Source organism: Heloderma suspectum, chromosome 16, assembly GCF_057233095.1.
Source record: "Heloderma suspectum isolate Gila_16-S chromosome 16, 16-S_ref, whole genome shotgun sequence".
In the NCBI taxonomy this organism is placed as follows: domain Eukaryota; kingdom Metazoa; phylum Chordata; class Lepidosauria; order Squamata; family Helodermatidae; genus Heloderma; species Heloderma suspectum.
This window is the reverse complement of record NC_139473.1, coordinates 1,611,658-1,633,395: the sequence shown is the minus strand read 5'-3', so window position 1 is coordinate 1,633,395 and position 21,738 is coordinate 1,611,658. Positions and strand designations below refer to the sequence as shown.

The following is a 21,738-nucleotide window of genomic DNA, read 5'->3' as shown; positions in this document are numbered from 1 at the left end:
TGCGTGGTCAGAGGCCATCTGGCTCCTTCACAATGGATGCCTTCGCCCTTCCTTTCGTGCCTCAGGGGCTGCGTGCCTTGCTCCTAACCAGTTCCTCATTATTAATCGATTCCTGTTTCGCATTATATTGCAGTTTATGCTTTTTAACGCCTGCCTTGTATTTCACATTTTTAACTGTGTTTTAAAATGACATACTAGCATTTTTAACTGGCTATAATCCGCCCAGAGCACAGTAGTTATTACGCAGATTAGAAATGTACGAAATAAATAAAAGAGTAACTAAATAAACCAATACTGCAATTACTTTTTAAATCTTCACAACAGCCCTGGGAGGTCGGGCAGGCTGCAGCGCGCCGGGGCCCGCCCCCGCGGGGCCGGCGGCGCTCTGCACGTGCTCCGCGGCGCCCTCCCCCTCCCGCTGCCCCTCCCTCGGGCGGAGGCGGGCCGGGGGATTTGCGGCCGCAAAGGCGCTTAGAGCGCGCGGCCGGCCTGGGTGAGGGAGGCCGCCGCCGCGCGCGCCGCACGCACTCGCCCCTCCGGCGGCAGCGGCAGGCGGCGGCGGCGGCGCCATGAAGGTGAAGAAGGGCAGCGGCGGCGGCGCAGCCGCGCCCGGGGCGGCCGGCGGAGGGGCGGCGGCGGCGGCCGCCGGGCCCTGCGCCGAGGAGGAGGTGCCGCGCAAAGCCCTCGTCAGCCCGGCGGACGTGCTGGGGCTGCCCAAGATCACCTCCGGTAAGCCGGGCGCGGGAGGCCGGCGGGCGCGACGGCGCGCCCGGGCCAGGGCTGCGCGGCGCCGGCCCCGAGCTCCCCGAGCGCCGCCGCGCGCCCTGGCGCGCCGCCTCCCAAGCGCCCCTCGGGGCCGCGCCGAGCCCTGCAGGGCGGCGCCGCCTGGCCGGGAGGACGGAGGGGCCTGATCCGGGCGGGGCCCGCGCGCTTGCGCCGCCGTGGCGGGGCCCCGCTCGCGTTGGCCCTCCGGCGCGGACGGGGAGCGCCCTCCTTCGCCGCCCCTGCTGGGGAGCGCCCCGCGCTCCCGCCTTCCCCGGCCGGGTGCCCTCCAGCTCTCCTGGACGTTAACTCCCATCAGCCCCAGCCGCCAGGGCTTGGGAATGCTGGGGGTTGGAGTCCTGCGCTTCTGGCAGCCGGTCCGGACCCTCTCGCAGCGTTTTCCCAGCCTGGCGGATGTGCGGCACTACAGCTCCCAGCATCCCCCAGCCAGCTGCATGCGCTTGCCAGCACTGGACGGTATTGCACATTTGGCCGGAAATGGCCCGCCTCGGCTGGTTGTGGCTCTGGGCCCGCTGGGGGCGGGGCGGGAGGCACCTGACACCCCCACCCCGCCCCCTCTGGCTGGCTTCTAGGGAGCCCCAGCCCGCGGAGGGGCCCTCTGCCCCACTTTGCTCCGCAGACATGCGGCGTGAAGCCCGCGCAGGTTTCTCAGAGGGAGCAGCGCGGGGGCTGGTGGCGTTGCTGCCACTGACTCCCCGGGATGCGCAGTTGTGAAGCAGAGGCTGACCCGGCCCGCCTGCGGTTCTGGGCGCTCCGGTGGTCTGTCTGGCCTCGCACGGCCTGGACGTGGGCGGGTGCGCTTGCGAATGCATCATGGAGGCCAGGGTTGTCTCAACAGCGTCTCTCCGGTGGCGAGGGCCTGGTGGGGAGGTGAAAGGCTGCTCTTCGCACTTTTGAACAGCCCCAGAGCAGGGTCCGGCGGAGGCCTTGGTGCTGGGGCTTTGTAGGACCCATTCTTGGGCCCCATGTGATCCGTGCCAGTCTCTGCACCCTCCTGGGTCCAGGCAGTGGGACTCCAGAGAGGTGTGTGGCACAGATCCAGGCCTGCCCATTGGAGAGGGCGTGATCCAAAGGCCCTTGCCGCTTCACTTCCTGCACCCAGGCAGGTCTCCCCCGACATGCTCATAAATACTGTGGTCTCCCTCGTCTTGCGCTCTCTTCTTGCTTAAACTCCCCCCCTCTGCATCTCCTGTGTGCAAGGTCTCCAAGTCACCTTCCTCTACGTATTCGTGGAAAGTCGGTGTTTACAAGGCAGCAGTCCTCTGAATTCCCCTGCCGCCTCTAGCATCCAGCCAACGTGCAAGTTTCCTTTTGGTTCCCAGCTGCTTGTCGGTATAAGACATAGGACGGCCTTCCCAAACCTGGTGCTCCCCAGATGGGCTGGACTACAAGTCCCATCAGCCCCCGACCGGCTGGGATAGCCCAGGGCAGCCTCCCCCCGCCCGGTCTGGCTGTGCCTTCAGTTAGCCCAGGACAGTCTGCTGCGACCAGCGGTTCTTTTATGGTTGAGAGGCGGACAGGAAATAAAGCTGCTCCTGGCTGATGCTCCTTTGAACTGGAGCATCCTAGGACCGGAGCCCACTGGGGCAGAGGCTGAAGCACTTGATGCGGGTTCGAAGGTGAACAGGTTGCAGCTGCCCCATGGCGGATAGGGGCGATTGTCTGGATTCTCCTTGTGTAGACAGAGAAGCCTAGGTGGCCCCCGGCAGCGTTCCCCAGCCTGACACTCCCCAGATGGTACTGGTCTGGGGGAGGGGGGTGCGGTGGGCTTAGGGCCTGATCCAGGGGAGGCCGCCTTTTAGGGCCATGGGCCCATTGGGCCATTTGAGACACTGTCCTAGGCACCGCCACAAAATGGCTGCCATGGGAGGCGTGGCAAAGGGCAAGTCCCCTGCCCAGAAGACTGCGTAGAAGGCAGAGGCGGGGGCTGAGCCCCCACACACTCCATGGCTCCGTTGAACCCACAGCTTTCAGCCTCAACGGAAACCGCTTCTGTAGCCTTCCCAGCTGCCAGTAAGAACGTTGGATTTATTTATTTCTTAGAGTATGTGTGTGGGCCGGGGGGTGGGGAGGATGCCGTGGTGGGCGCCCAGAAGGGCGGCTGGGGGTGCACCGCTCTGTGCAGGCTCCACATTTCCACCCCTGGTCTGATCCAACAGGCGCCTGCCAACCTTCTCCCAAGCAGCAGGCCTTCCTCCTGATCCTGCTGGAAACCAGGCTTGATGTACCCCCCCCAGCCCCCAACTTCCGCTTATCTTCCAGCCTCCTGGAGAACTTTCTCCCCTCCCGCTTCCGGCGCCACTTGGCGCAGCCTTGGTGTCCTCCAAGGGGATTAAGCCAAAGGCCAGCAGGCGCTTCCTCCCCATTGCCCTTCCAGCCTCCTGCAAGAGCCTGATTAGCCCAGATTACGGGGGGGGGGGGAGGAGAAGCACCTCCTGGCCATCCCTCAGTTCGTTGACTTGCGCCCTCTGCCCATGGCCGCTGTCCCCAGCCAGGATGCCCCCTGGATGACAGCACCCGGCCATCCCTCTTGAGGCATCCCGGTTGGGCCAGGCCACGGCTTGAGCCGCCCTCCTGTGCTGTCGCTCCTGTCAGCCTCACCAGCGTAGCCCATGGTGAGGGATGGGGGCAGTGTAGGCGAGGACATTGGCAGGCCACAAATGCCTCCCCCCACACCGCTTGACAGAGTGAGACATGGGGAAAGGGGGGAAGTTTGGGCATTGACTGTTCCTTTTGTTTTGTTTTTCCAGTCTTTATGGCGACGGCTTGGGAGAATTCGTGGGTGGAGACTGAGGCAGGGAGGAAAAAGCCATCTGCCCCACAAGAGCCAGGGCAGAGTATGGGCTTGAGCAGCCTTTGCCACATCGGTGCCTTTGCCTCATCGGTGCCCTCCAGATAACTTGGACTTCAACTGCCATCAGCCCCGAGCCAGCATGGCCGGCAGTCAGGGATCCTGGGATTTGTTGGCAAAAACATTAGGGTGCCAGGTTGGAGATGCATGTCCGACTAGGGCCGGGGCGCTCTCCAGATGTGTTGCACTACAACTCCCAGCGCCGACCAGGTTGGGGAAGGCAGGCTGAGAGATTTTATCACATTTAGCAGTATATAAATAAATTAATTCCCAGCCAACCACGAAGCTAACTGGGTGACATCCTCTTCACTGTTGTTATTATTCAATGTAGATCCCACCTTTCCACCAAATGTGGAAGGTGGCTTGGGCCAGTCGAGGTACCTTGGGCCAGTCACTCCATCTCTCTGCCTAACCTACCTCACAGGGTTGTTGTGGGCGGGGGAGACCATGGACTTGCGCTTTCAGTTGTCTTCAGTTGTGTGTTAATGTATTTACTTACTGTTGTTTCTGTCAGGGATTGTAAGCTGCCTTGAGTGCCATTTTTGGCAGAAAGGCCGGGTACAAATCCGTCAGTCAATACAGTACATTGAGCTCTTTGGAGGAAGGGTGGCCTGTATGCGCTGCCTTGGACTCCCGCACTGAGCAGGGGGCTGGACTCGATGGCCCGACTCTTCTATGATTCTATGTGCATATAATAGTTATTTTTATTATTTTTATTTTATTCTATGTGCATATAATAGTTATTTTTATATCCCCCAAGTGAAAGCTGTGTGGATCTGGGTTCACCAATCATCATCTTCATCATCCAAAATTACCTTGGTTGTATCCTACCAACTGTTTGGCAGTCCTTTTTTTCTGTCCCTTCCCAGTACGAAATTCTGAATTTCGGGAGCGGAAACGGTTGCACGAAAGTGACACGCAGCCGTGCAGAAATGGGGTTTGGAGTCCTCCAGTCAAGAGCAGCGTGGGCGCTGGCGTCTTTGCAAGGGAAACACATCAGAAGTCCTCGGTGGGGAGGGGGGCTCTGGGACTCCTGGCCCCTGGGACGGACTCCGGAGGGAGCACACAGGCGTCTCCTCTTCGTCCCGTTCTCCCCTCCTCCTGTCCTTTCTCCCTTTGCAGATCAACTCCCTATTTTTAGTTCCTCTGTCCGTGTCGTATCTGAGCTGCAGCAACTGCTAATGAACTTATCTCAGCCGAATCCCTCTGAGGTAGGGAATTATCTCTTGTTGCACAGATGGAAGGTTGCGTGCGTGTGTGGGGGGGGGGGGGGTCACCAGGTGGCCTGTGTCATTCAGGTGAGACTTTTTTGTATTTCCAAAGCTGCCTGCTGTCATTCTAAGGGGCTGAGGCAGTGGTTGGTGCTGGCCGAGGGAGACCCTCACACAGTTATAGCACAGATATTACAGTATTATTTTTATCTGTTTCGTTTAAATGATGCAAAGTGGTTTCCTTTTTCCTTTTGTGATTTTTTTTGTTTACCATATCATCACACAGCACCCATTTTACAGATGGGGAAAATAGGTTCAGAAGGTGCGACTGCCCAAGTTCACAAAGCCCCCCCCCCGCCCCCCGCTTTTGTGATTTTCCCCATCTCATCATATATTGCCCATTTCACAGATGAGGAAAGCTGGGGCTGAGAGTTCTGACCGCCCGAGTTCTCGGCTGACACGCTGCTCCGTTGCACCAGTGACGTGGCGCTGTGGGTGCCGTGCCGCCTGCAGACGTGGCGAGACCCCCTTGCTCACGGGGGTTTATGAGGCAGGGATCAGGCCAAACAGGAACAACTGGCAGATGGGGCTTTGGGGGAAGTCCGAAAGGCTCCCTGGGCCACTGGTGCAGGGGAGGTGCTGGTGGTGGGGAAGTTTGGCAGCCTGTGAGAGGGAACTAAAGCTGGCCGCAGGAGGGAGGAGGGGAAGCAGAAGGGGCGGTGGGCTTGTTTGCAGTGTTTGGAGGAACCACTGAATGCGTCTGATATCTGGTGAGCCCCTCAGCTGAGGACTCTCGGGGTCGGACGTGTGGCAGTATTTGGATGGACAGGGGACTCTTTGGGATGGGGTGGCAGCAGCTGATGAATTCTGCACACAGCTGAACTGGTACGCCTGTGTGCCCCCCCCCCCCCCGGTTCTGGGGTGGGGTGTGCATGCAGTAGTCCAGGAAACCCGTCATTGTATTTTTACCGCTGCTGTTGTTAGCTGCCTTGGGTGCTATATGCAGACAGGTGGCAGGATACAAATGGCAATTTAAAAAAAATACTGTCAGGCACGTCTCTGCGAACTTGTCGGCCTCAGGGTCGTCTTGGTCTTGGGCCGCTGTCCATTGATTGATTGATTGCTGCATTTATATCTCGCCTTTTCCCCTCTTGCAGGGAGCCCAAGGCAGCCTACACAGCCCTCTTCCTTTCAGTTGTATCCGTCCATCAACCCCCTGAGGTAGGCCAGGCTGAGAGTCCGTGGCTGGCCCAGAGTCACCCAGGGAGCTTCGTGGCTGAGTGGGGACTTGGAACCACTCATCCCAGTCCAGCACTCCAGTCGCGGCACCACACTGGTTTGGGGAGAAGCGTGCTGCCGTGGCGAGGGGGGGGGACGAGGGCGCCGCTTTTGCTTTGCCCGCAGAAGGCCCCAGATTGAGCCCCTGGCATTTCCGGGCGAAAGGGTCAGGCAATGGCAGGTGACAGGGAAGGGCCACCCTGGCTTGGTCTCCGGCGGGCTCCACAAAAGACCGGCTCCTGGCGGAGACGGGCCCTGCTAGAACGGGCTGGTTGATGTGGATGCACGCTGCTGCCTGCCCTTTTGGAGGCGCCTTGGGGCCGTGGCTGGCCCAGCAGGCACCTCTGCTTCGAAAGGCGCCACGACACCGCTGGACGGGAGCTCCGTGCCGCGCGCCTGGAGGGCCCCAGCTTGGGGCATGCTGAACTCCACCCGGACGCGGAAGGCCCCGCTTTCTTCCAAACTCCTCAGGAGTCCCATACGCCTCTTTCCGGCTTCATTCCCCAGGCCTCTGCCGCTGCATCTTTGACACCTGCTGGGTGCTCTAGAAACGCTTCTTCTGGGTCTTGCTTTTCAACAGGCAAGCCAGGATGCTGCGCAGGCTGGATTCCGCCACCCGGCCCGGGCTCTGCATCTTGCGCCACGATGTGGTTACAGATCTGCTGCATGAGGCGCCGCCCTGCCCTGAGAAGCGCCGCAGCTGGAAGCCTCCCTGGGCGCCGTTTCCTTCCTCTTCCTCTCTGGCCGGCCTGAGCTGCCCAGAGCTGGCTCAGTCCAGGCCGCTCTGCAGCAGCTCACTTGTGCTCACCTCGTCTTCTTTGCCTCTGTTCCATGCATGCCCTGGTCCCTCCCCCAGCCCTGGATCTGTGTGTGCTGGTCTGGTACCTGGGTTGTGCTGAGGTAGAGGGTTTTAAAGTCGCCCCTGAGCTTATTTGTCACCCGGTCAAAGCTTGTTAAGTAACAGACCTGTACAGCCACGGAGGGGGTGGGGGAAGCTGCTCACCCACGCTTCTCTCCCCACCCACCCTCTCATGCACCGGTTCTCTCCTTCACTTTCCTGGCTTCCTAACTGCACTTTGACTCGATGGTGTCCGAATTTGGCAAGCAGCAGCTAGCGCTACCTGGTTCCCAAGCCGCAGGCTCAGAGCCGGTTCCCGGTTGGTGTGAAGCATGGCGTCCCCATTTCGGATATCAGGAAAGGGGTGTGGGTGACTACACGAGAGAGGCCTTTTTTGCAGTGGCCCCACAGCTCTGGAAAAAGTTGCCATCAGGGGTCTGCCAAGCCCCTACGTTGCAAGCTTTTAGGAAGGCCCTGAAAGCTCACCACTTTGGCCGTCCCCGATTATGTTCTATTGGACTGGGTTAAAGCTGCAGCTCTGCGTTCTTGTAGGTTCGGTTTTATGCCGGTGCTTGTTGTTTTTCAGAAGATTTGCTGTGTTTTAGGATGTTGCTGTTGTTGCTGTTTTGACTGTTTTTATTACTGCATCAGTTTTTATTGTGTGAGTTTCGTTGTTCTACCCGCCTTGGGAGGGCTAGGTGGGCAAGAAATAATGGAAAGAAAGAAAGAGAATCTGTCTGCCAGAGAGGAGGAAGGCGCTCATAAGCTAGCCTCCCCTGACCTGGCGCCCTCCAGATGTCTTGGACTACAGGTCCCATCAATGACCAGGCTGTCTGGGGATGATGGGACTTGGGGTCCAACAGAGGGCACCAGGTTGGAGAAGGCAGTTGGAAGCTGAGACAGCCCGTGTCTGATTCCCCAGCCGTGTTACTGAGGTTTGCTAAGGCGCCTGCCGCCTCAGACTCCGCAGGGGCAGGCCGGGTGCTCCGCACTTGACCGCCCTCGTGTGCAGACGGGACGCTCCTTCTGCAGTGCCCGGCCCAGGGCGTCGCTCCTGGAGCAGTCTGCCAATCCACCCAGCCCGTCTGCTCCGCAGCTGCCCGGCTGAGGGGCCCGTGCCGCCCCCTCAGCCCTCAGCCCCATGCTCCCGAGAGGCGCCTCCCACGCTCGCGCCCTCCGGCCACAGCTGCCCCACGCATTGCGTCGCCCCGCCACTCGGGGCGCCGGCCGCGGGCGAAGTGCGGCTGGCCCGCGGTGGGCTGGGGGTGCCGGGCGCTGTGGCCCAGCCCATCTGGAGGGCGGTGCCGGGCTGGGCGGGCTGGCCGGATTCCAGGGCCCCGCCCGGCGGGCGTCTGGAGGGGGCTGCTGACGGGGCGGGGGGCGGCCGTGGCGAGCACTGCTCGGCGGGCGGGGCAAGGGAGGCTGCGCCTGGCCGGGCGGGGAGTTGCGCCCCAGGCATTCTAGGCTTCGGCTCCCAGCACCCCAGCCATGGGCCATGCTGGCAGGGGCTGATGGGAGTTGGAGTCCAAAACATCGGGAGAGCGACTTCTGCTCATCGCCTGGTCTAGAGCACTTTCCCCTGAGCAGGGGCCCTCCCGATGTTTTGGGCGGCACATCCCCCAGCCCCAGCTGGCATGCCCAGTGCAGTTGGGGATCATGGAAGTTGTAGTCCCTGGTATCTGGAGGGCTCAGGCCTCTCTTCAGGCCACTGCCTCTGGGAGTTCTGAAACTTGGTCTGACTTGGTAGTGGCTTGACGCGGCACCTGTGGCAATCGTCCTCTTTCTCTCTCTGGTGCTTTGGCCCTCCTCTCCCTCCCTCTCTTTCTCCAGTGTTTTCCCTATCAGCTTTTTATTAGCTCTGTAATAAATGAGAGGAACGATATCCCACTTTGGGGGCCCTCAAAAGCAATTAGAAAGCAGCTTGCAGTGAAATCAGTCCATCAAACAGTGAACAATTCAAATTCCATAAAAATGCAGTGGAAACGCAGAGCAGAGGAGGGCTCCCAGCGCTGCCAGTCAAAAGATGTTGCAGAGCAGCTGTTCCGGCTTTCCTTCGTGAACGGATTTTCTGGAAGAGGAATGGAAGAAGCGGTGGGGGAACATGGGAGGGTTTACAAATGGAAGACGCATTTTAATGTAAACAAAAGGCTTAGGGATTTTAATATATTAAACAGGATAAAAGGTATTATAAATAATAATCAATAATAATGTTGTCCTCTGGAAAACACCCCCCCATGTAAAGTTCCATGAACAAGGCTCAGGGGAGAGACTGTGGCGGAGTGGCAGAGCCCCTGTTTTGCAGGCAGAAAGTCCCTGGTTCGATCCCCGGCAGCATCTCCAGGTAGGGCTGGGGAACAATCCTTCCTGAAACCCTGGAGAGCCATTGCTGCCAGTCAGTGTTGACAATACGGGGCTAGATGGACCCAGGGTCTGGCTCCGTACAAGGCAGCTTCCTATGCTCCTCTGAGGCAGGGCAGTTGCCCACGACAGGCCTCATCTGGAAGCACCCTAAGATCACAGTCGGCCTGCAGCAGCAGAGAAAGAAAACTCAACCCGCGCCAAAAGCCAGGTGGTTTGTTTCTAAAGCAAAGTCCTCACAGCTCATCTGCAGCTTGAGAGGGAGGGAGCCGGCTGCACCTCCCTGGGGAGGGAGTTCTGTAGTCTGGCGCCACCACAGAAAAGGCCCTGTCCCTGCCAGCCACACCTCCAACAAGCAACGGGACACGGGGCAAGGTCCCCGAGGGCAAGTGTGCTGGGCGTGAGGTGTGCGTGGGAGCAGCCAGTCCTTCCACTGCCGGATTTAAACACCCTGCGCTTTGAGGTGCTCCTGCAGGTGAACCAGGGGCTAGCGTGGATGGAACAAAACTGGAGTTCTGCTCTGGAAAACAGGCAGGGTTGCCCCACATACCTCAGCCCAGCACCTCAACTGAGGCCCTTTCAGTGCAGACGACCCTTTGGAAACTAACCTAATGGAGGTGACAAGCTCTTTCCTATACAGATTCACCTAATTTGCATGGGGGACCTTTCTGGCATTTCCCAATTCGACCTTTTCTTGAAAGCCCCCAGCACTGATCCTCCTCGAAGACCGTCAGTCACACAGCTGCAGCCTGGCAGGATTTCTTGCCCCCGCCCCTGCCGGCATCCCCCTAAGGACCTGTTGACTTCTGCAGTTCTCTCCAGCCAATCTCTGCTCTCTCCAGGTGGTCCATTTTGCAGATGAGACCTCCGAACCGCGTTGCGGTCCAGAAGTAGAATCCATTTAGAAAGCCACAGCCCCAGTGGCTGATCCTCTGGCAGACTGTGGGTGCGCGAGAAGCGCCGTCTCCTCAGGCGTTCAAGCAGGGGAGGAATAAGGGGGACGCGCCAGCGGGGAAACAAGAGGAAAGCAAACCTCTGAAGCTGAAGCGTGAAGAATGTGATTTCTTCGGCCTGACACATTTCTGTTTTGATCTTTGTCCAGGTGTTACAAAGCAAAAACGTTTCATGTTTTCCAAGCGCCCTGGAAGCATTTTGTAACAGAGCACTTAGGAAATGCAGAGCGTGGCTGTTTTGGGGTGGATGACTTAAGCTGGGCCTCTGGGCTCCCAAATCCGGCCTGCGGGGCCTCACTGGGTTCTGCCCGGGGGCAGGCCTTGGCCTCCTCCATTAAGGCTTAAATGAGCCGCATCGGGGCCAACACACCCTATTTTGGGGTGCCCTCCCTGCGGGGCGTGCCCTCCTTCCTCTTGGGCCTTTGTTGCTCACATGTGCCTAGGGATGTGCAGATCTTGTCAAATCCATTTCATCTGCGTTTTGCGGATTGTTAGGTGCCTTTTGTTCCATCGTCTGCTTGTTGGCGGAATCAGATTTTTTTCCAATTCCCCAAATTTGCGCAAATTCGCATTTGTGGAAATGTGCAAAGCCCCCCAAAATGCAGAAAGCCCCCCCCCCCAATGCTCATTAGCCTTTTGGGAAAATGCACATTTCTGGCTGGTGTTTTTTTTTTATTTTACATGTTTTTCTATGACTAAATTTGTGTAAAATTCCAGAAAGTTTTTTGGAAAAAAAGTCTGCCAGTCCACAGAATCCATGTGACTTGGGAAAAGCCGGTCCACTGTGGAATCTGAGCTCATTTGATTCCATTGATTCAGCATCCCTGAATGTGCCTCAGCTTTGTTCCAAACGGTCGAGAAACTCTTTGGGGTTCATAACGCGCCATTACATCAGAAGTGTTGAACCTCTTTGAGCATGAGGGCTGAAAGCCTGGGGTTCCCTAGGTGACTAGAAACGGGTACAAGTGGTTGATGCGTCAAAGCTGGTTTTCCATGGGCAGCGCCAGGTGGGCATTTGCTCAACTCATCACCGGCGCAGGAGAAACCAATGCCCTGGGTGAAAATGCATCAGGGTGCAGGTGGGACAACATGCCAGGGGTTTAAGTAGCAGCAGGACCGAGGCAGCAAAAAGGCGTTGTCACTCTGCCTCCTGAGCAGGTGGTATCCATCCAGTCCGGAACATAAGAAACCTTGGCAGGACGGATGGTGGAGAGCATAAGCAGAGAGCTGGGAGGGGGAAGTTGACTGGGGGGTGAGGGAGAGGCCAGAGCTGGGGAGCAAACAGAGCAGCGTCAGGTAGACACGAAGGCATCCTCTTGCCTACACGGAAGCTGATGGGGGGTTTATGGGTGTGACGGACCACTGGCACAGCCGGGCAGCGGAGCCAGAGCAGACCCTCAAGACAGCTCCACCAAGCTGATGCCCTCGAGACGTGTTGGACTACAACTCCCATCGTTCCCAGCCAGCGTGAGCAGGCGCCCGTGGGGAAGCAGCCCGATGTCTGGGGAGGGTGCCTGCGCGCGTGCGCGGATGCTTCCACTCTATTTTGGTGCAGCTGGATCAGGGGCCACAAAGCGGCATGAGCTTTTTGTTCTGCCCGGGGGCAAAGCCTCTTAGAGATGAAAGGGTGTTGGTGGTGTGCAGCGCGGTGACCGGCCGGTTTCTCCTTGGGCGCCTGGAAGGCCCCAACCTGGAAGGCCCTGGCCGCTTCGGTGCAGCTGTGTGGGTGCATGACGGAGCCATGCCGCCTCTAGAAACGCAGCTCCCCCATCAAGGGCTTCAATTTTGGCAGCAATGCTTGCCGCTGTAGGACGTCCTTAAGAATTAAAAATAAAACTGCATGAGCCAAATTCCATACCCTGCATAACCCAGGCAAATTTGCACACTTTGGGGGTGGCTTACTTTGCAGAATTCATTCTTCTCGTGATGTGATGGGGGGTGGAGAGGAGCTAACCAGCTCTGGAAACACTCAAAATTGTTTTCAGCCACCCCTTAGTTTGCAGTTTGCCAGGGAGCGGCTGCACATTCTCGAGAGCAAAATGCAAAAAGAGTCCATTTCGGAACCAGGAGCTCTTTTGTCAGGAGGGCTATCTGTCCCTGATGGTTTAAGAAAGAGAGCCACGTTCTTCGCATGCTGGCTTAGCTTGTTTCCCAGTGTTTGGGTTTTGTAAGATTGCCTCTGACAAAGGAGCTCTTGGTTCCAAAATGTGTTGCATCCGATAAAAGAATTTTTCCTTGGCACCTTTGAGAATACATTCTCTTTTTTGCATTTTGTTCATTTTAGTTGCTTCCCTTCTGTTTTTTGTGTACATCCTCAAGCCTGTCTTTGCAGCCATGGGGTCTAGAAACTTGATCTAAAATAAACGAATCCTATGCCCCGTACCACACACTTTCTGTGGCAAAGATACAAACACAGGTGTGCCATGTGCAGTGTGATCTCCAGCCTTCCACTGAACTGGAACGGTGGGGTTTGGACCCCACTTATCCGTGTACCAAAAGCAGCACGTCAAGGAGGAGCAGTCTGAAATCTTAGCCTTTGCCTTCCTCTCGACTCTGTGCGCTTTCCTCCCGCAGACTACTTGTGCACCCCAGAGGAGAATGTCTACAAGATCGATTTCACCCGGTTTAAGATCCGAGACATGGAGTCAGGCACTGTGCTGTTTGAAATCACCAAGCCACTGGCTTCCGGTGAGTAAGTGCCGCATGTTTACAAGCTAACGGAACCCCCAACATTTTCTCCCTCCCTCCCGCCGCCTTCTTTTTGATTAACATTTTCATTTAAGCCCCTCTTGATTTACATATAAGTCATGCAACAGACAGGAAACAAAAAAGCTAGCAGGGTGTGTGTGTGATGGGAGATGTCGTTCCAACACACCTAGAGAACGCCGGGTTGGGAAGAGTGTTTGCAGAAACGGCTCCCGTTGAGTCTGAGCATTGGCGCGTTTGAGCTGTGGCAGCTGGGGACTGATGGGCTGGTCCTCACTGTGAGGCTCGGCCTGTTCTCTGGGGAGAGCGGGCGTGTGCAGAGGCAGGTTTTGGGGGTCTCCAGCCCGGTGTGTCCTCCCGCGCGCCCCATCTCGTGCCTTTTCACTTCCAGAGCGTGAGCATAGCGATAAGAAGGGCGTCGACCCCAACGCCGGGCGCTTTGTCCGCTACCAGTTCACGCCGGCGTTCCTTCGGCTGCGGCAGGTTGGAGCTACGTAAGTCACTGGGCAGTTCTGGGAATAAATCAGTCCATTTCAGAGAATGTCCCGTGGGCGGCCCACACGCCAGATGAGTTTGGAGAAACGCATCTCTTGCACCGTCCAGACCGCTGGGCAGCGAGTTCCGGCCTCAAACCTGTATGCCGTAGGGGTCCATCTGCAGGCAGCGCTGTGCATCCAGCTTGTACATCGGGAGTGCTTTCCGCCCGTGAGGCTTTGGGAGGGGTAGTTCTGTGTGCATTGGACCAGCACAATATGCGCAGGCAGTGGACAGAGATCGGTACTGTAAGAAGACAAAACATTTCTGTGGGAAGGATTATTGCTCCACAGCAGACCATAGCTTGTGGTTGGGCCCCGGCTTTGGGCGCAGAAAGTCCCTGGTTCAGTGCTCGCCGTCTCCAGTTAAAAAATGATTTCAGGAAGCAAGTGACCTGAAAGTCCCTGGAAAGCTGCTGCCAGTCAGAGTAAGCGATACCAGGATAAATGGACAAAGAGTCTGGCCTGGTATAAAGCGGTTTCCAGTGGGTAACTGCAAGAGATGTCAATGCCTGGGAAAAAAGGGCCAGAACAAAACAGGGGAAAAAACAGAAAAACAAAAACCATTGATCCCTCTACCCCAGGAATTTTTGGAAACTTTTTGGGGGCGGATGGTTTTCCTGCAAATAACCCTGGGGAGGGGTCCCGTTCCCCCTCACATTTTTGCCTCTCCAGTGATCGCAGAGCTTGGAACATAGCTAGCTGCCTCTCATCAGGTCAGCGAAGGGGCCGCGTGTTCTTCTCCTCAAGGCTAAGCAAGATGGCTCCACACAGAGAAGCACTCACTCACTCACTCACTCACTCACTTACTGACTCTTTCGATGTCCCTCCCCCTTCCACCAAACAGTGGTGCTTGGTGCAGCTAACGATACGCTCTGGATTACCAATGACGCCCCGTTTTGGTGAGGCCTCACTCCCCTTTCCTCCGTTTCCTCCCCCCCCCTCCGCCGCAGGGTCGAGTTCACGGTGGGCGACAAACCCATCAGTAACTTCCGGATGATCGAGCGGCACTACTTCCGCGACCGGCTTCTGAAGAGCTTTGACTTCGAATTTGGCTTCTGCATCCCCAGCAGCAAGAACACCTGCGAGCACATCTACGAGTTCCCCCAGCTCTCGGAAGACCTCAGTAAGTGGCACTCTGTGTCTCAGACCTGTGGCTGGGCTGATGTGCTTCTGCAGGGAGTCATAGGGGTGTGCATGGCAATATGACAAGTCGCCCACTGGTCCCTCTGGCGATGCAATGCCTGCACCAGGGGAGCACCTTGGATAGCTCCTTTAGAGTTCTGGATGGGTCAGACTGAAACCCAGAGTGGATTCAACACCCCACTGGCGTTGGAGCCACTAGCCTCCACTGATCGGAACAACTCCGCACACTTCCAGACACTGGGGGGTGGTAGAGAATGCCTTGCAGCTTGGTCAGCTCCTATCTCCTGCTCCCTCCACTTGGCTCTTCCTTTCTTCTTCTTCTTCCTCTCGCCTCTGCAACAGTGCCATGCAGTCTCTCCCTGAAAGAAGCAAGTAACCATATCACATGCCTTCACTCACTTACTCGCACATCCAGCTTTAGGGCGTGCTTGCAGTTAAACCGTGTTAAAGAGTCTTCTTGGACGATGTGTATAAAAGTGCTAGTAAAATAAGTTGATTTGAACTTCTTTTAAACTGGCTTGAGCCTGTGTATATTGCCTCCAATACGAAATACTCTGATGCCACACTTTCTCTGTATAAAACAACTCTGCTGTAAGTCACACCAGACTTTGCGACAGAAATGCCTCTCCAGAGGCTTAGTTACTGGCAGTAAAAGCTTTAAGCTAAAATATGATGGTATTTTGGAATTGTTGCTGCCCCCCCCCCCCCCCGAATGCAGCCCCTGAGAGGTTCAACATCCCTGGTCTGCACTGACTGGCAGCGGCCAGCTGTACCTACTGATGCTGGGAGATGTGTAGGACTCAGAGGCTGTAGCTCAACGGTAGAGGCTCTGCTTTGCATGCAGAAAGTCCCCAGTTCAATCCCCAGCATCTCCAGGTAGGGCTGGAAAAACTCCTGCCTGAATCCCTGGAGAGCTGCTGCTGCCAGTCAATGTTGACGGTACTGGGCTAGATGGACCCAGGGTGTGACAACATATCAGGAAGCTTCCTGTGTACTCATAGCTTCAGTGGCTGCTAAGGTAGTCCTTGCAAAATTGATTACTGTCCAAGAAGGAATGGTTGGTAAAAATTTTAGAAGTAGGGGAGATGGAGTTAAAGGGTGCTTCCAGCCTCTGAGCACTACCATTCAAAAGGCATTGTGCAACTATTCGGTCTTTTCCTCAACGGATTTTGTCTGATAGGAGAATAAAAGGCAGAAGAAGCAGTGTGGGAAAAACAGGAGGGTTACAAATGAAAGTTGTCTGGACATGCGCTCGCGCACACACAGGGCAAACTCTGTGTTCAAGCAGGGTTACTGCATAATCAAAGCCTCATCTGGAAGCACCCAAATGTACTAATTATTTTGAAGGAGAGATTATTGTATTCTCTGTTTCGATGTTGGATAAATGGGATTTCTGTATATTGCATTGGATCATCCGTTTTCGTTTTATCTCTTTGGATACAGTTGTTTTTTTCCTGTATGTTTACAATGAATAATCCTTTGCCCATTCTTAGTCATGCACTTTGAAGGACAGACATTCTTTTGATCAAGCCCAGGGCGGGCAAACCTGATCACCCTCCTTCTTTCTTTTCTCAGTCCAGGAGATGATCCTTCACCCATACGAGACTCAGTCGGACAGTTTCTACTTTGTGGACAACAAGTTGGTGATGCACAACAAGGCGGATTATTCCTACAGCGGCGGGCCGTGAGCACAGCTGGGAATGCTGCCTCTGCTCCCTATGGAAACGAGTCTGGGAGTTCACCGGCCGAAGTCGGCACTGAGAGCCAAGAACAGAGGACTCCGCGAGGAAGTTTTGTGGACTAAATTAGCCAAAGTCTTTACTCTCCCCCGAGCTTCTGAGGCAACCCCCCTGCCCCAGCCTTCTGGGGAATCTCTTTACACAGCTGAGTAACTCTTTCACTGGCAGTCGCTTGGGGCTCTTGAAATAGCTCTGTGCAGCCAACCTGGCCGCAAAGAACTCTCTCCTGTTTTTACGCTCCTGTCTCCAAGAGTGTGTCGCAGTCCAATCGGTTTTGCCTGGGAACTGGCAAAAGACTAACGTGAACTCCTGAGATGGGGTGCATCCCCTTAATTCGGATTATGGCTCTGAATAGTCCTTGGGGCAGAGACCTAAATTCATTGCTGGTAGCCTCCGACATCGATTCTGGGGAGCAGAGTAGAAGGGGGGACATTAAGACGGTGGATCTGGAGGCATGAGCTGATCTTCTTTGGGGAGGCTTGGACAGCTGGCAAGGGGGTGGGTGTACTCAGCAGGTCCCTGAATACCAAAACAAGCCCTTTGAGTACAACACCAGTGTCTCTACTAGGTACACAGCCTCTGGCCATGTCTGTTGGAGAGAGCAGATCTTCCGGGGGGCGGGGGGGTTCTTTGCAAAAGCTCTGTAATGATAGCCTGGGCAGGTGGGTGATTGAAGGACTTACTTCCTTCTACTGTCCTTTGAGCTGCTTCCCCACCCATCCCCGAAGCTGAGGACACCTCAGAGTCTCCCGGTGGACCAATGTATCTTTCTTTAGTGGCATTTACAAAAATCCCTGCATCTATTTGCACCCCCACCGCACCCCGAACGCATAGCTGGAAGCGTGTCACCAGTCCTCTTCAAAAAAAAGAATGAACGAGGTTGACACTCCTCACTAAACGTGTATCCTTCCTGCTTCCTGGCTCTTGTCACCGTCCACTGGAGGGTAATAATTCAGGAGGAAGAGTCTTCCAGTGGCTCTTCCCTTTCCCTGAGGCAGGAGCCAAGCTGTGAAAGCCTTTTGGTAGACAGCTCTCCCTTCCGTTTGCAGACTTGGCCACCTGCCACTCACGCTCTGCTCACATCTTTTCCCGTGCAACATTTGACTTCTGCTAGAATCTCATGACGTTCCCAGCAGGGGTGATCGTGAAGGGAGAGAGATCTTGTCATGTAACGGGGACTAGGGAAAGGCAATTTCCTCGTTTCTTTGGCCCACGTTTGTCTCGTCGTTTCTTTTTTGGAAGCATTCCGTGTGCGTGCGCGTGTGTGCGAGTGCATGTGATCGTGTGGCTTGCTTATTTATTTATTTGGCTCAGTACCTGTGAATCGGCCATGAAAGCCGACGTTCGTCGTTCAGAGTCGTGCGAGTCTGGAGTAGGGTGCTGCAGGCTCCCCATGGGTTATCCACAGGAAGAACTTTCTAAGCAATGCTCCCAATGGGCGTCTATCACTCTCTGTAGGCCAGGAGCAGGGCAAAGGGTAGAGGAAGCGTGCCAGTGGAATCCCAACTCCCGTTTTCTTCTGGAGTTGGGGCCCCTGGAAACTGCAAACCCAGTCTGGGCAAAATGAGAGGAAGAGCCCGCCTGTCCTCTTTACTCTTAGCATCTTGTGACCCCCCCCCCCCAACATTCAGGCTTCAGGAGGGTTTTGTAGATAGTTCTATAAATATTGGTGTGTCTGTATTGATTTCTGTGAGTTAGATGGAACGGCCGTACGTCAGCTTCAGGGAGGTAGAGTTGTACCAATAACTGTTTCATCCCATTTTTCGTTGTCGGTTTAACTCTCTGGCTGCAGCCTTGTTCCAGCAAAGTGTTCCAGATAAAAAGAGCAGAAAGCTTTTTGTGACCCCCTGTGGGGTGATTTTCTATAAAATCATAGAATCATAGAACAGTAGGGTTGGAAGGGGCCTACAAGGCCATCGAGTCCAATCCCCTGCTCAGTGCAGGAATCCAAGTCAGAGCATCCCTGACAGGTGGCTGTCCAGCCTCGTCTTGAACGCCTCCAGTGTGGGAGAGCCCACCGCCTCCCTGGGTAATATAGTCCTAGAGCGGCTCCTCTGAAAGGGTTCCCAGTGACATGCTAAGGGGATTTGCTAGTGGGGAACTGGAGCGGCAGGAGGCGTTGCAGGTTTTGTTCCTTTGTGGAGTTGTTTTGTTTCCCCTTAATTTTGTCTGGACAAATCCGTTTTCTTTTTTAAATTAGTAATTATGGACATAGGACAGAAATCCAGATTGTACACCCCATATTGATGTACTTGCAATTTTCAATTTTAGGTCCGTTTTGGCCTGAGCTATAAGAGAAATGTAAAAATGCGGTATATAAAACGATGGCTACCAGAGCCTGCCTCTGACAGCCATCCCGCCCAGCCTGGGTGCCATCCAGATGTGTTGGGGTGCTCCGGCACATCTGGCAGGCGCTCAGGCTGGCGAGGGCTGTCATACCATTTGCTTCAGCAGGGTAAGTAGGTAAGTCAGCCTGAAAGAGTTGCCGTCAGCAACTGTTGTGGCGGCCATTTGCGACTCGAGCCTCAGCAGAAGCAGCGTGAGGTTTCGATACTGTGTAAGCATCAAGCCGCAAACTTGATGTCTGAGGATAAAAAGGCCATCTTTTTTAAATTGGAGTTCACTTCTGACCAACTTCCCTGCAGCCCAAAGAGAAAACCTCTTTTGCGGATCTCCCGTTCTCGAAGGATGGAATCAGCCAAAGGGTCCGTCCTTGGCATTCCTTTGATGATCCACAGATCTGTGGCTAGGACTGACCACTTCAAGATGGTTACAGAGAATTGTCACAGTTTATTTTTATACTGTTTACGCGAACGGCCCTGTTGAAGATAGCACAATTATTCATCTTCGGGTGAAAATGGTTGACGCTTAGCGCATTTCAGTCTGTTTGCCGTTGGGCGGATAAGAGGCTCATGAGAGAGAGCTGAAAATAGAGTTTGAGTCTGGTTTCTGCTGTGTCCCATAAAGACAAATAAAAGCCAGCTGGCTTGTGGCTTTCAGAAACAGCAGTGTTGATCTTTCGCTGCAGCCTCGGCTTTGTGCTGCATTCTTATCTCCTTGACCATGATACTTGTTTTCCACCTTAAAAATAATAATTAGACACCCCTCAGAGCAAGCTTCTCCAACCTGACACCCTCCAGATAGGTCGCACTACAACTCCCATCACCCCTAGCCAACATGGGAGTTGTAGGCCATCCCATCTGAAGGGCACCAGGTTGGGGAAAGGTTTAGAATGACCCGGTCCCTAGTTTTCATTCACTGTGTTAATATCCAAATGCAATCGCTGAGGACAACATAAAGCATGTGACACGGTTCTTTTTTCTTTCTTTTGGTTTCATTGTCTTTATTGTCTTTGTATAAGATAAATGAATAAATCTAAATATATATATTTGGTGGGTAGGAATTAGGATTCTTCCACTGGAACAATGTAGCAATGTTTACTGGCTCACATTTACTGGTATCTTTCTAGTTGCCAGACCTCAAATGTTCTAGGAATATCCACTGTAGCATCGCTTTGTAAAATGCAGGGAAAGTGCCGACAAGCAGTGGACCGCCAGATGTTGTTGAAGTCTGACTTCCCTAATCCCCAGTCATTAGCTCAGGCTGATGGGGGTTGGAGTTGAACAACATCTGGTGAGGCACAGTTTGTGCACCCCTGAAGGGAAAGACTGTGTGTGTGTATTTGTTTATCTGTGTGTGTGTTTTCCCCTGGGGCCATGGGAGTCCAATGTTCAAGTCTGTGACCTCAATAGGTCACCTACAAAAAAAGATAAAGCAAAGGTATATGACGCTGACTTCAGTAGGACAGAAGGGGGGAATAATTCAGCAAAAGGTAAAATCGGATTAATGACAACCAAGTCTTCCTTAAAGGAATAAGGAGAGTGTGTAAGAAAATGCAAGGGGCTAAAAAGAAGCAGCTGTGATTGTTTCCAAACCGTTTTATATTGCCATTTCACTTACAGATGAAGGGGTGTGCTTTTACATATGCATTTTTGGGGGTGGCGTGGGGGGTGGGAAAGGAAATATACAGAAAAAGGTGTAAACTTTTCACGAACAAGTGTTTAAAAATTGAACAGTGTAAAACAAAACAAAACAACCCCCCCTGCCCCCCCCAAACACCCTCTCCAAACACCCTGAAGTAAACACATGATCCAAACGAAAAGCGATGGTGTGTGTCTTCATTCAGCGTGTCTCGTCTCCTGAGCGACATGTGTCGTTTCCACCTGGCCGTCCATGTTGTATCTTTTCTCTCAACCACCGACATATTTGGCTTGAACATCTTAACTGGAAATGAGATTGAGAGAGAGAACGAGCGCTGGGTTTTCGGGCCTAGTACCGGCTCTACCTCTTCATGTCTTTATTTCCAAGAACAGTTCTGTTTGGATTGTGAATGGCAATTTCTGTGCTCAAGAAGCATTTCTCCCCCCAGCCCTCTCATTAATGGCTAAAGTCCGCTGAAAATAGCGGATGTGCGATCTGCGGAGGGCGGCACGCAAGTTGCTAATTCCGGGCTGCTTCTTCACAGACACGTGACACAGTAGTCTGGCCAAGCCAAAGCAGATCCCTCAGGGACTCTCCTTTGCACTAGTTTCCCCCAACCTCGTGCCCTCCAGGTGTTTGGGAGGACTCCAACTCCCATCAGTCTCAAGCCAGCGTGGCTGGGGGCTGTGGAGGATAGAAGCTGTCACCCAAAACATCTGGAGGGCACCGGGTTGCGCTGCACCAGACGCCCCCAAGCTGGTGCCTTCCAGATGGGTTGGGCCCTGGGTCTCATCATCCGCCAGCCAGCACAGGCAGTGGCCATGCCTGTTGGGGATGATAGGGGGTCATGGTCCCACCCAGGCTGGAGAAGGGTGCCCTGCGCTGGCAGTGGCACAAAAGCGGAGTTGCATGAGCCGGCAGGAGAAGCCCCGGCACTGACGGAGCTTTGCACAAGCGTGCGGCGAAGAGGCATGTGCTTGCCGTGCTGCTTTGGACCGGGCCTTTGGTGCTGGTTGGACGTTGCTAGAAAACTCGCAAGCAGAGCCCCATTATGACAGTGTGTTCTGCATCTATCCCCAGCGCTGGGCGTTGGGGCCGTCCGTGCCAGGTGACCAAATGCAATCGGAGATGGGTCACCTTTCACGTCTGGCTTGTGGGGCTAGCCGGCCACAGGGGGATAGAGCCCTGGGCTGAGAGAGGCCTGGGTCGGATCCGGCTGGCCTCTTGGGCTCTTTCTTAGGGCATTGGAAGCTGGGTGGTTCACTCTGAACTCAGCTCTGCTTATCTTTGGAAGTATGGGAAGCGTCACCCCGCGATGTGTCCTTGGAAGACTGAAATTGTTCCCGGAAGAGCAAGCCTCC

The 21,738-nt window shown here is 54.9% G+C and overlaps 1 protein-coding gene across 1 annotated transcript; it reads left to right on the top strand.

Annotated features, from left to right (window-relative positions):
* The first annotated feature begins 356 nt into the window (after positions 1 to 356).
* Positions 357 to 20,568, top strand: UNC119 (unc-119 lipid binding chaperone). The gene is made up of 5 exons (XM_084823264.1): positions 357 to 729; positions 12,847 to 12,960; positions 13,370 to 13,472; positions 14,465 to 14,637; positions 16,233 to 20,568. The coding sequence occupies exons 1-5, from the start codon at positions 570 to 572 to the stop codon at positions 16,343 to 16,345; spliced, it is 663 nt and encodes a 220-aa protein (XP_084679390.1). The 5' UTR covers positions 357 to 569; the 3' UTR covers positions 16,346 to 20,568.
* Positions 20,569 to 21,738: the final 1,170 nt, after the last annotated feature.

Bases quoted from the DNA above. Each gene is read 5' to 3' on its own strand.
- UNC119 (XM_084823264.1), top strand. From the start codon at position 570: ATGAAGGTGAAGAAGGGCAGCGGCGGCGGCGCAGCCGCGCCCGGGGCG. The intron at 730-12,846 runs GTAAGCCGGGCG...TTCCTCCCGCAG, and splicing joins GCTGCCCAAGATCACCTCCG to ACTACTTGTGCACCCCAGAG. The intron at 13,473-14,464 runs GTAAGTCACTGG...CCTCCGCCGCAG, and splicing joins CTGCGGCAGGTTGGAGCTAC to GGTCGAGTTCACGGTGGGCG.